This window comes from Mustela nivalis, assembly GCF_964662115.1.
Source record: "Mustela nivalis genome assembly, chromosome: 12".
Lineage (NCBI taxonomy): Eukaryota > Metazoa > Chordata > Mammalia > Carnivora > Mustelidae > Mustela > Mustela nivalis.
The window spans coordinates 36,611,355-36,624,026 of NC_139031.1; the positions used below are offsets into that span (position 1 = coordinate 36,611,355).

The following is a 12,672-nucleotide window of genomic DNA, read 5'->3' on the forward strand; positions in this document are numbered from 1 at the left end:
ATATTACCAGTTATAGAGATTACTGAGAGCTTATCTGTGGTTCAAGAACTGTTCTATGCCCTTGAAGTGAATGATCTCACCAAGTAAGTTAATATTTGTAAAACTCTTAGAACAGTGCCTTGCACATGGTAAGCACTCACTATGTCTGGTTATCATTAAAAGAACAGTTGAGCTCTTGGTCAGTACTGGCTATTATTGTGTATTATTACTAATTAGCTAAGTTACTAATTATCACCACTTTACTAGTAAGGAAATGGAAACATAATAAAAAAACTAGCTCAAAATCATATGGCTGATTTGCAGGTGAAAATGATTAGTTATATGACAGTTGGTGCTTCAGTTATGTTAATGGGAGAGGGAAGAGGAAGGACGGACCATAAGTGAAAGACTTCATGAAGAAAACAATAAAACTCCTTAGTTTGGTGATTGGTTCCATATGAAGTAAAAAGATAACCAAGATTTTAAGCTGGTTGACTGGGAAAATGGTAACTAAGATATAAGAAAATAAGAAAGAAAAGCTTTTTTGGTAAGAAAGAATGACAATTTGCATTTAATTGTGTTGAATTTTACATGAGATAGTCAAGTTAAATGAGTAGCCCAGAATTTAAAAATAAAGATAGTGATACTTAGGCATATCACGTAAAGGAGTTGGTAGAAGCTGTGGGAGTATTTGAGATCTTCAGAAATGTCCAGTATATTTTGGCCATGAGAAAATGTGGGGAGTCACAAAAAGATCACGATAATTGCGCCCACACAATATTTTTACAGCTTTGCTCACATTGGCTTTATGGAAATCTTCAAATAATTTCAGGAGTCTTTTTGAGAAAGAGTGTATCCCTCCTGCTCCGGAGGCTGGCTGTTGTGTGGCATCCACTGTTTTCCGGGCTTCTGCCCTGGGCTGTGCTGCCCCTGTCAGTGAGGGTGGAGGGGCTCCACTGTGGTTTGGCCCTTGCCCCACTACCACAAAGACTGCGCTTTCCCCTCGTGGCATGCCCAGAGACCTTGGAGAGTCAATGGCGAGAAAGCTATCCTAGTTTTTCCCTGTTCTCTTTTTATTTTCTCTGTTCCCACCTCAGGTTTCAGACTTGTTATTTACTGGCTTTTTTGGCACCCCTGTCCAAGTGACAGGTGTGTTGTCTTCATGGTTCCTCAGATTTTTATGCCTTAATGGTTCCCGACCTTCAGATGAATCCTTACATAAAACATGTTTCAGTTTTTGCCCCATCCGTCCTCAGGCACATCTAGACTCATACGAATCCTAAGGTGAAGGTCACTTACTAGGTTGAAACTGGGACCTGGATACTCGCTCCCTGCTCTCTCTAGAAGAGGTCAACAAGGGAAATGCCCACATCTCCTATGATTGTCCCATCCCTTGTTTCTTCTGTTCCCTTCTCTTTTTCATATGGCTGTTTCCCTGGTTGATTGGAGATTATTTCTTCTTTTCCCCCAATGGAACAGTGATGTGCACTACTGTGGCATTCGATCCCATCTGAATATTCCTTTGGGAGGTATGATTCACTCCCCCCCCCTTTTTTTTTAATAATCCTTCTTAAAGCTTTTCATACCTCTTTACTGGAGCTTGTAAAGATTTGAATATCTAGCACATTTTCCTTTCAAATGAGTATTGGTGATGTATTCCCCCCCCCACCCCATTCACCTGTGAAGAATACCGATGAGTCTTTTTGAAAACTCATCATTGGCAGTTACTTTAGAACAGCAATTCATTGAAAGCTACTATATTAGAAATGTTTTATTGCACTGCACTAAAGCTGTGAAGTGCAAGGAACCATGAAGATTGAAAAATACAAATGATAGATGTGTCTCTTTCTTCTTATTTTCTAGCCTTCTTTGAATCCTGGGGGGAGCCAATCATCTGATGTGGTGCTTTTGAACCACTGGAAAGTGAGGAATTTTGAAGTACAACGTGGTGACATTGTGTCATTGGTGTAAGTAATCAGAAGCATATTATATTTGTATATAAAGATACTTATAATTGGTTTAACTGATAATTTGCTGTTAATATCATTGCTAATTACTAAATTAATAATACAGTTAAGTTAATATATTTTTAAAAATCAATTTTGAAATGTAACAATGCTATAAAAAAGGATTTTTCTTTTATATTTAAAATATATCAGTTGGTCGACATACTTGAATTTGGTAAAATGTCTTTGACGATATGTTGATTAGAAATTATATTGGTGATCTAAAGTACATGTATTTGGTATCAGTTTGGATTATTTTGAAATTTTGCTCTTGGAAGCAACCTTAATGTTAATTTCATTTTTATTAGTTTGTGTAGGTACACAATATTTCTAGAAGATGATAATTGTGACATGAAGTTCAGTGACATTTTTATGGATGTCTGAGTGATTGAACTGAAATAAGGCAATTTGGAAGATTAGTAGACTGGAGGCTTTTGTTTGGGACCAAAAGGTGGCACTGTTTCTCTGTTAAAGTATAACTTGTCAGGAACAAGCGTTTCATGCCAGTCTTAATGTAGAAAAAGAACGCCCAAGTGTGCATGACTGATGCAATGATATAATACATAGACCCAGCACGTGCTTAAATGGTTTAGGTTTGAGATTTGTTTGTTTTAAAAGTAAATTCACACTTCAAAGACTAACAGAACTTGCCTGATTTCTGGTTTCAACCACTTATAAAAATGTTTTCCTATGTTTCCCTGTGATGGCAGTTAGTACATCTGGGTAGCAATTAATACGGCAGTTACTGTCATTTGTTTTAATGATAGTCAAATCCTGGTGTTTGGTGAAGACTTCCAGTTTATATTTCTGGTTCTTTAATTGGAATATTTGTTGTTTTTTGTTGTTGTTGTTGTTGGATGAGAATGTAATTGTTTGGTAAACATAAAACATGATCTACTTGTTTATACTTACTTTTGGCTAGCTCTTTGTGGAAATAGATGTTTCACAAAGGTGTCTCCTTCAAGCCTGTTTTACCAGGATTCATTCAAAAACATATTAATCAAATCTGGTTACTAACTGATAAAATAATTGCATTTGAATGGAGTTTTGTATGGCAGAAATCCAAGGGTGGGGATTTAATGCTTTTCATGTTATTGAGGGCTTTCTTTAATATAAACCTACTCTTTGGACTCTACTTCTGTTTTGTCATTCAGAGTACTTTGTTTTGCAACCTCCTTAACAACCTTTTCCATGCTGGGTTAGCCTGTTGTGTGCTCATTATTCTTTTGCCTTCGGTTTGACAAGGTTACATTCTCACTTAGTCAGTGATGGAGAAGGATACCCACCCAAGTGAAAGAGGTCACACTATAAGCAGACAATTGTGCAGGTTTTTTTTTTTTTTTTCCCTAGAGAAACATGCTGACTATCTCTAAGCAAGTAAATTTGAATAGGTAATTGGGAAAAAAAAAGGTCCCTTGAAATTCAGGGTTGCTTGGGTCCGTAAAAGTATGCTAGCATGTTATGGACTATGTGAGAAAGAGAATAGTATTCTCTTATGTAATTATTAAACTAATTGATATTTATTATATAAATTAATTTAAAAATAGTATATCTGAATTGGGGTTGATATAATAAATTATAACTCCTTGGGTTGAACTGTATTTTTAATGAGTTAATTATGTGTTGTATTTCTGTCATGTCCAAATAACACAAATTTTCTTTCATAATGCTGGTTGCTGGAAGGAACCGTTTACGTAAAAGAATGCTTAGTGATTGGTATTATATTATTTAACAACAAATAATCATTAGGTAATGATTTTTTTTTTGAGAAAGAAACAAAAAGTCTTTTGCTAAATTCTTTTTTACCATATAAACACATTTAAAATATCTTTTTAGTTTTATGAGCAAAAATGTTTTCTAAATGTCCTTATTATATTTAGACATTTTATAGACTGCTTCATTTGAAAAGACTGATGTTGGTTTGATTAATGTTCATGAATATATATTTAATTCATGTCAACACTGAATATTTGCTTTTCTTACAAAATGTATCAGTCTGGTTTTAACTTAGATGATAATTATCATTATTATATCAGAACATTCTGTCTATTTAAGAGATGTGTGATTCAAGAAATGAGTGACTCAATTTGTATTTAAGGCTAAATAGAAAATATAGTTCCTCATTTTGTTTATAAATTGATATGACACATTTCATTGACACATAAAATCTTTGGAAACAAGGTAGTAAGACAGTTTATATCTAAAAATATCCTGGGAGAGTGCTTTATATATTCAGTGTATATGGAAATATAGCATTTTTATTATTATATATACATTTCTGGAAAAATTACAGTTTGCAAATTCATAAAGTAGTAGGGCTAATGCAACTTTGTAACTAGAGCACTAATGAAAACAATAACAATTCAATAAAACTGCTAGCACAATTGAAACGACATGAAATTTTTTATAAATAAGCAGTGCAGTAAATGTAGGATATATTTAAAACGATAAAGCTGAAGGTAAGTTGGTGGAAGGCAATGTAAGGAAGGGTTGAGCTTGTCTGTGTATACAAGGGCAGAGGGACATTTTCATCAGAAGTTACAAATAGTGAGAAGATTACAAGCTTTGTACAAAGTGTACTGATACCAGAGGTTTATCCTCTGCTTATTGTTCAGTGTTACCTTCATATATAGATATATATATAACATAATATAATATATAATATAAACATTATATATTATATATATTATTATATATGTGTTTTACCTTAATATGTATATATAATTATATATAATCTGTTATATATAATATAAATATATATATATATGTATATATATTTTAAACAAAGATCAGGGTTGAACTTGCAATAAGCACTTGTAAGAGAAGGATCAAATATATAATACTGATTCCCTCCTGGCTTATTGCTGTTAGTGTACTTAGCCTTCAGTTGCTATTATTAATGAGGCAACACATTAATGATCTGGGAAAAAATTCCATGTGAACTAATGCAGCTTCTGCTTTACATTGAAACCCTTTCTCCCTAGTCCCTATGAGCCAATTCATGTTACAGAAACACATACTGTAGCAGAACAGACTTTCTTTTCTATTGCAGTGGGTTTTGTTCAGAGTTTATTGACCAAGGCTGTTCCCTAAAGGGTGGAGGGTCTGAGGAGGTACATATTAGAATATGCTTCTTTGCATCTCTTCCTTATCTTTTCCTGTCACTTTCTTTCTGTGAAAAGTTGGTCTCAGTGGAGCTGATATTTAAGCATGTTATTCAATAATGTTAAATCAAAAGATACATTTGTTTAAAAACATTACTTGTCACATAAAACATGACTTGGCTGTCATCAAGTCCTTGGTATTACTGAATGTATGTAGGTGACATCATACTCTCTTAGTGGATTTGTGAACTAATAGTGGTGATTAAGGTGGATTTTCTATACCTTGGAATTGACTTTTCATTAACTTGTGTGATGGCCTTACTGCAGTAGGCTTAACATAAGTAGCATATTTACAGTGATATGTCAATTAACAAATCCATTGGGACAGAGTTTCCTTCATAATAAAGTCTCAAATAATCACACTTTAAAGTGTTCTAGCTTTTTAGTTTGAAATGATACTAGACCTGAAGAAAGGTCATAAAAATAGTATAGAAAGTTCCCATATAACCTCTAGTGTTGTTTTTTTCAGCTTTACTGACGTGTAATTGACAAATGAATTGTGATATTTAAAGCACACAGTGGGATGATTTTATATATATATATACATGTATATATATATGTACACACATATATATATATACATGTATATATATATATATAATGATAGGATTCACCCCATTGAGTTAACACATCTGTCACCTTACATAATTACCTTTTGTGTGTGAGAACATTTAAGTTCTACTTTCTTAGCAAATTTCAATGAAACAATACAGTGTTCTCAGCTGTAGTCACCATGTTATCCCTTAGACCAGCAGACTTTTCATCTTATACCCCCCTAAATTAACATTGTACATTACCATGGTACACTTACTGAGATGAGGAACTTGACCTTGATACAATAATACTATTGTTTATTTTATTTATTTATCTAACTCACAGACCTTATGTGAGTTTCACCAGTTTTCCCACAAATGTTCATTTAGGATCTCATATTTCATTTTGATTTTTTTTAAATGTCTCTAGTCTCCTCCAATTTGTTATAGTTCCTCATTTGTCCTTTGCCCGTTTTGATCTTGACACTTTTGAAGGCTTCTCCCAGTTATTTTGTAGAAAAATCTTCACCTTTAGAAATTTTGAGGTCAGTGTATGTTCCAGTGGGGAAGCATTGCAGTTGATGGCACTTGCTGGGGAAGCTGTAGCAGTGGTAAAGCTACAGGCAGATGAGATAGGGACAGAGAAGGAAATGCTCTCACCTAAGTCATTTTGGAATCTAAGGACTCCATACTTGGGTCATGAGTAAGAGACTCATGGCTTCCTGAAGTCCACACAGTCCCGTTTACTGCTGCTAGGAAGCAAGGAGGGAGAGCTGTGCAGGTAGAGGAAAGGCTAAAGCTTATAGTACAGATGGAAGAGAAGGAACTAAGGCTGGCTCATAGATCATACTACATTGAACCCATGTTCAGTTCTAGAATAGAAGATGCGGGTAGGGAAATTCTCATTTTATGAGTACCCCTGTATATCAGACATTGTGCTATGCACTTTGTGTATGCCATTTTTACTTAATTCTCATAACAGCATCTGGAAATGGTTATTTTTAACACAGTGAAAATGATATTTAGCAAGTAAATAGCAAGTGAATAGCAGAGCCAGAATGCAAACCTAGGTCCACTTGACTCTGAACCTGTCCTGTTTCACATAACAGGCAATGTGACTATTGAAGTGGTTATTGCCCCTTGTTAAAATGGTATTTTGGGTATATGCAGTCAGATAAAGTACCTTATTAAAATGAACTTAAATGTTGCTTTTTTTTCTTTTTAATGTGGCTACTAGAAAATTCAAAATTAAACATGTGACACGCACTGTTTCTATTGGACAGACATCACTGTGTCTTAACCTTTTCCCATCAGCCACTGCTGCTTTCCTGGAGTGTGTCTAAGGTCAGCTAATGTGAGATCCTAAAGTCTGTGGTGGAACAGTACTGGGATAGTTGCTGTGAAGCAAAGGCAGACATCCCAAGATAGTGAAACACTTTGTATTGGGAAGAGTATTGGGGTGATCAGGTCCAAAGACAAAGAAAAAAGACATGCAGTCTATGAGAGAGAGAAAAAAAGGTATCCTCAGCAGTTGTTTGTTTGTTTTTTAAGTAGACTCCATGTCTAGTATGGGGTTTGAATTCATGACCATGAGATCAAGAGGCACATATTCAACCAACTGAGCCAGCCAGGTACCCCCCACAACAGTTTTTAATATGTATTGACTGTTGTTTTCCAGTCACTGGGTTAAGAGTTCTATTTCATTTTTATTTAATCCTTATTCTAACCACCCCTGACGATAGGTCCTGTTGTTATTCCTATATTGTAGATGAGAACAGTGAGGTATAGAGAAAATAAGCAAGTTGCTTAAGGACATATAGCTAGTAAATGGAAAAGCAAAGTTTTGAAGTGCCTCTCATCAACTCCTGTATTCTTGACCTTCAAACTATAATGCCTCTATGTGTTGTGGTCGTGGTTTGTTTGAAGACCCTTACTCACTCTCAGCAAAGAAGTCAAGTGGGCCCTAATATCTCGGCATCTATCATATCATTTCTGTAATGAATTTCTGATACAGTGGTTCATGAAATGTAGTCTCTTTGTTAATAGCGATATGACATTACTATGAACATATAGTTTGCATACAATTTCTACAGCTGGTTTGTGACATGCTAAACTGATTGCCATTTTCTGACACATGGCCGCTATAATGGCTACCTTTCTAGCAGTGAATGTGAGCAAAGACTTCAGCCCGGGAAATAGATGAAACAATTGAGCCTTTGGAAAAAATGAAAGGTGCTAGTTTCTTTGTGTCTTGAGTGCTTGTAAATCTTTAAAGATCCCTTAATCCGCCAAGGTAAATTAATCTGCTAAAAAACCAAATTCAGGTTTTGAACAAAATGATCAGAGCAATGGCAGTACTGAGTCATGACCTCTCATTGTATTAAAAGCCAGTTATCTGTTGAGCTGGAGGAAGGTAATTGTGGATGCTTATCTGTTGAATCTGTACTCATTCCCAATTTGTCATTTTGTTTATAGCCAAATATTTTTCTTAGTTTGTAGGTAATATTGTACGTTTGAGGAACACAAAGTTACAAAGACCGTGACTTTCAAAGAAAGCTTCATAAGCAAAATTTATCTTTTTTTTCTTTTACTTTTTCTTCTTCTCCCCCTCTTCCTTCTTCTCCTCCTCCTCCTTCTTCTAAAATTAATAGACTGTGAAAATGGTGGACAGTGAAATCCATTTTGCAGTTAATTTTGATGAGACATTTAGTTTTCAGCACTTTCAATTACCCATTGTAGTTTGCAGTCATTACTAGGTATATTTACAAATGATACTTTAAAAAATAAGACAGTTTATTTATGTAATAATAAATATTTGTAAATAAGTAATAATATTTATTTAATAATAAATAATAAATATTTATTATTATTTATTGCTAGTATTTGATATAGAGTAAACTGATTTTGTAACTGCTCTGTTTAGGCATACAACAAGTTAGTACCTTTAAGGTAGTCTTTAATATTAATTTGCTTTTCTGAGTAGGATAAACTGCTTCCACAGTTGTTATACATTTAATTATGCAACAAAACATTTCCACAGTTCTGAGCTAGGAAATGTTTCAGTGATCATAAATTTCAATTTTGAATTATCGAGATTTTATGGTAATACAACTATAGGAGATATTCATAGCTTTTGCTCAACTCATTTCCTAAATCTTATATCCTTTGAGCAATAACGGGAAATTGTCAAAGAACAAAGTTATACAGGCAACATTCTATGAAATAGTAGCTACTTATGTTTGTAACTGTTTTATAGTAAACAGTTACTTATGTTGTAACTCTTTTATTTTTACTGTGAAAAAATCTGGTATCTGAGAACACTGTAACTTTTATTAAAAAAAAAAAGAAAAAGAAACTTCAGGACAGCACTACGTATTACATGTAATCAGTCAGATTGAACTCTTAGGGAGAAGCATTTTGAATGTAAGCTTAAATAATAATGGTAGCAAAGAAATAATTATTTTGGAGAAGCAGACAATTTAAGTTTCAAACAGTAAATATAACTCAGAAAAATAAACTGTTACATAGTTTATTTAAATACATATTTATTAATTTTTATTTAAATACATATTTATTAAAACAGGCCAACCTGTTTTAAAATTCTTCTGAAACCATTAAGATATAGATACATATATAAAGATAGGCTACTAAGATTAATTAATATCTGATTTCCATTTTCATCTGGGTTGGACTAGATTATTTCAAACTAAGGCCTATACTGAGAAACATAAAAAAAGCTGCATTAAAACAAAAACAAAACAAAACAAAACAACCTACATGCATTGTGGCTCTGTCAAAGAGCAAAGATGCCAGAGTGAAGAGAACCACATTGAAGTGCACCTGTATTCAGTGCCACCTTTTATCTTGGGTTATTTGTCACTTTGTGGCACCTTGTGAGTGGCAGCTAAGATAGTGAGATGCTGAGTAGAATCTTTGACAGTTTTATACCCCTAGTGAATCAAACTAGAATTCTAGGAGGATGAGGCAGGACCTTGTTCAAATGCTCCATATTTTTAATTGGGAGCCTTAAACATATATCCCAGGAGTCGTGGAGAACTAGAAATAGACCACGACTTACAAAAATTGAGATGCAGCCTCTGATAAACTCAATCCTGATTTTAATGCGATCTGCCTTTACTTAAGCTGTCTTTGCCAGAAGCGAGAGACATCAGGCAGAGTTTCTATAAGTTTTTGTGCCCAATAGTTGGCATTCAGTAAAAAATCACCATGCATGTCAGAAGCCAGGACCAAGACAAAAACAAAATAAAACAATAAATAATAGAAACAGATCTTATGGTGATCTAGCTGTTGGAATGATCAGATACGGACTATAAAATAATTATAATTAGCATATTAAAAATTGGTGAAAAGATGGATAATATCATCGGAGAATCAGAATGTATTAAAAAAAATCAAAATGAATTCTAGAAGTGAAAATTAGGATAACTGAAGATAAGAATTCAGTTGATGTGGGCGTGCCTGGGAGGCTGTCATTAGGCATCTGCCTTCAGCCCAGGTCATGCATGATCCCAGGGTCCTGGGATTGAGCCCCTCATTGGGCTCCCTGCTCAGCAGGAAGCCTGCTTGTGTTCCCTCTCTCACTATGTCTCTCTCTGTCAAATAAATAAATAAAAAAAATCTTAAAAAAAAACCCCAAAACAAAAAAACAAAAAAACCTCAGTTGATGTGGTTGACAGCCAATATGATACAGCCATGGAAAGGATTCATGAACAGGGTGAAAGGTCAGTTAGAAAATCTCTACACTGGAGTATGGAGGGATACAAGATTGTGATATACAATGAATAGTGCAAGAGGTATGTGTAGCACATAGTGAAAAATGTTGATGTTCATCTAATTGGAGTAGCAGAAGAGGAAGAGGAGGAGAGAGAGTGGGACAGAGGAAGCAATATAAATAAAGGTCAAGCATTTTCCATAACTTTTTAAAGTAGATTTTATTTATTTATTTGTCAGAGAGAGAGAGAGAAGAGAAGCAGTCTCCCTGCTGAGCAAGGAGCCGGATATAAGACTCCATCCCAGGACCCGGGGATCATGACCTCAGCCAAAGGCAGACAGATGCTTAACTGACTGAGCCACTCAGGTGCCCTGCATTTTCCATAACTTATGAAAGACATTGACATATAGAATCAAGAAGCACTAAAAACCCAATCAGGAAAAATACAGTGAAAAAATACATTTAGGGCACATGCTAGTCAAACCCCTGAAAGCCAAAGAAAAATAGAAAAATCTTGAGAAGAAAAAAAAAATGCATATCATCTTCAAAGAAGCAAAAAGATAGCTGACTTCTTAACCGGTGGGAGACAGGAGATAACTGAATGATATCTGTAAAGTGCTAAAGGGGAGAAAAAAAAATTCCAGCCTAGAATTTTGTACCTACAGGAACTATTCTTCAAAAATGAAAGAGAAATAGCCTTCTTTTCAGACAACAATCCTGTAGCATATGCTCTATTGTCCTATTGGACTTCACTTACAAAACACATTCAAAGTGATAGGAATTTTAAGATGGCACCTGAAGAGCATTAAACCCCAAAACTGTGGTTTGTCTCAGCCTCAGACCCATGTTGACTGCACTGGTCAGTTCCTTCTGAAGCTTGCCCTGTGATTGGCACAGGTGGTCAGCACTGGACATCAACAGGGCCGATCTGAGCCATTACTGGAGATAGATATATAAATATTAGGTGAAAAGTAATATTTTTGTTAGAGTTAAGTGTGAACAATATGGATCTGTTAAAAAAAAAAAAGTCACATTTCCTTGGGCGTCTGGGTGGCTCAGTTGCTTGTATCCGATCTTGATGTCAGCTCAGGTCATGGTCTCAGGGTTGTGAGATCAAGCCCCATGCTGGGCTCCGTTCTTGTGGGGAGTCTGCTTGAGATTCTTTCCCTCTTCCTCTCCCTCTGCCCCTTCTGTGGTCTGTCTCACTCTCTCTCAAAATAAATAAATCTTAAAAATTCCCAAACCAGTCACATTTCTTTAAGGTTGTGTAATAAAATAGATGCTAAGTATAGTAGGCAGAATTTTGGTCTCCAAGAAGATTCTATACCCTAATCCCCAGGACAGTGAATATGATGAGATATCATGCCTGTGAATCTATGACCTGTGTTGCCAAAAGGACTTTGCAGATGTCATTAAGGTTGACCTTTAGTTGAGCATAAAATAATGAGGTTATCCTTGATTATCCAGGCCCAATTTAATCACATGAGTCTTTAAAAGCAGAGGCTGAAGTGAGGGAGATATAGAAGAAAACATCAAAGAGATCCAAATGTAGGAGGATTTGAAGCGTTCTTGTTGCTGGCTTTGAGGATTCTAGGGCCCTGAGCAGAGGAAAGTGTGCTGCTTCCAGAAGCTGAGCATAGCCTCTGGCCAAGGCCCCCACAGGAATCAGGACCTTAGTCCTGTAACTACATGGAATTGAACTTGGCCAACAACCTTATAAGCTCAGGAATAGATTCTACCCCGTTCTCCAGATAAGGGTTCAGAGCAGCTGACACCTTGATTTTGACTTTCTGAGACCCTAAGCAGAGTACCCACCCAGACTGGCCAGACTTTCCTGGAGAATGGTGAGTTAATGAATGGATGCTCTTTCAGACACCTGCGTTTGCTTTAATTTGCTATAGTGGCAGTAGAAAATTGTATTAAGCAATTAAAAATAATAAACAGTTCTAATACTACCCTTAAACTGTATGAAAAAGGAAAATGAACTTTTACAAAAGATTCTTTTCTTTTTTTTATCTTTTATTTTTTATTTATTTATCCGACAGACAGAGATCACAAGTAGGCAGAGAGACAGGCAGAGAGAGAGGAGGAAGCAGGCTCCCTGCCGATCAGAGAGCCCGATGTGGGGCTCAATCCCATGACCCTGGGATCATGACCCGAGCTGAAGGCAGAGGCTTCAACCCATTGAGCCACCCAGGTGCCCCATTACGAAAGATTCTTTTTTTTTTTTTTTAAAGATTTTATTTATTTATTTGACA

The 12,672-nt window shown here is 35.4% G+C and overlaps 1 protein-coding gene across 4 annotated transcripts in view; it reads left to right on the plus strand.

The window, feature by feature from the left end:
• IMMP2L (inner mitochondrial membrane peptidase subunit 2) overlaps nt 1–12,672 on the plus strand; it is an 861,434-nt gene that overhangs the window by 65,285 nt on the left and 783,477 nt on the right. For all 4 annotated transcript variants that reach the window (XM_082693091.1, XM_082693092.1, XM_082693089.1 and 1 more), the window contains one exon: nt 1,843–1,946. In XM_082693091.1, the coding sequence (XP_082549217.1) occupies nt 1,843–1,946 (104 nt within the window). The remainder of the gene's footprint in view (nt 1–1,842; nt 1,947–12,672) is intronic.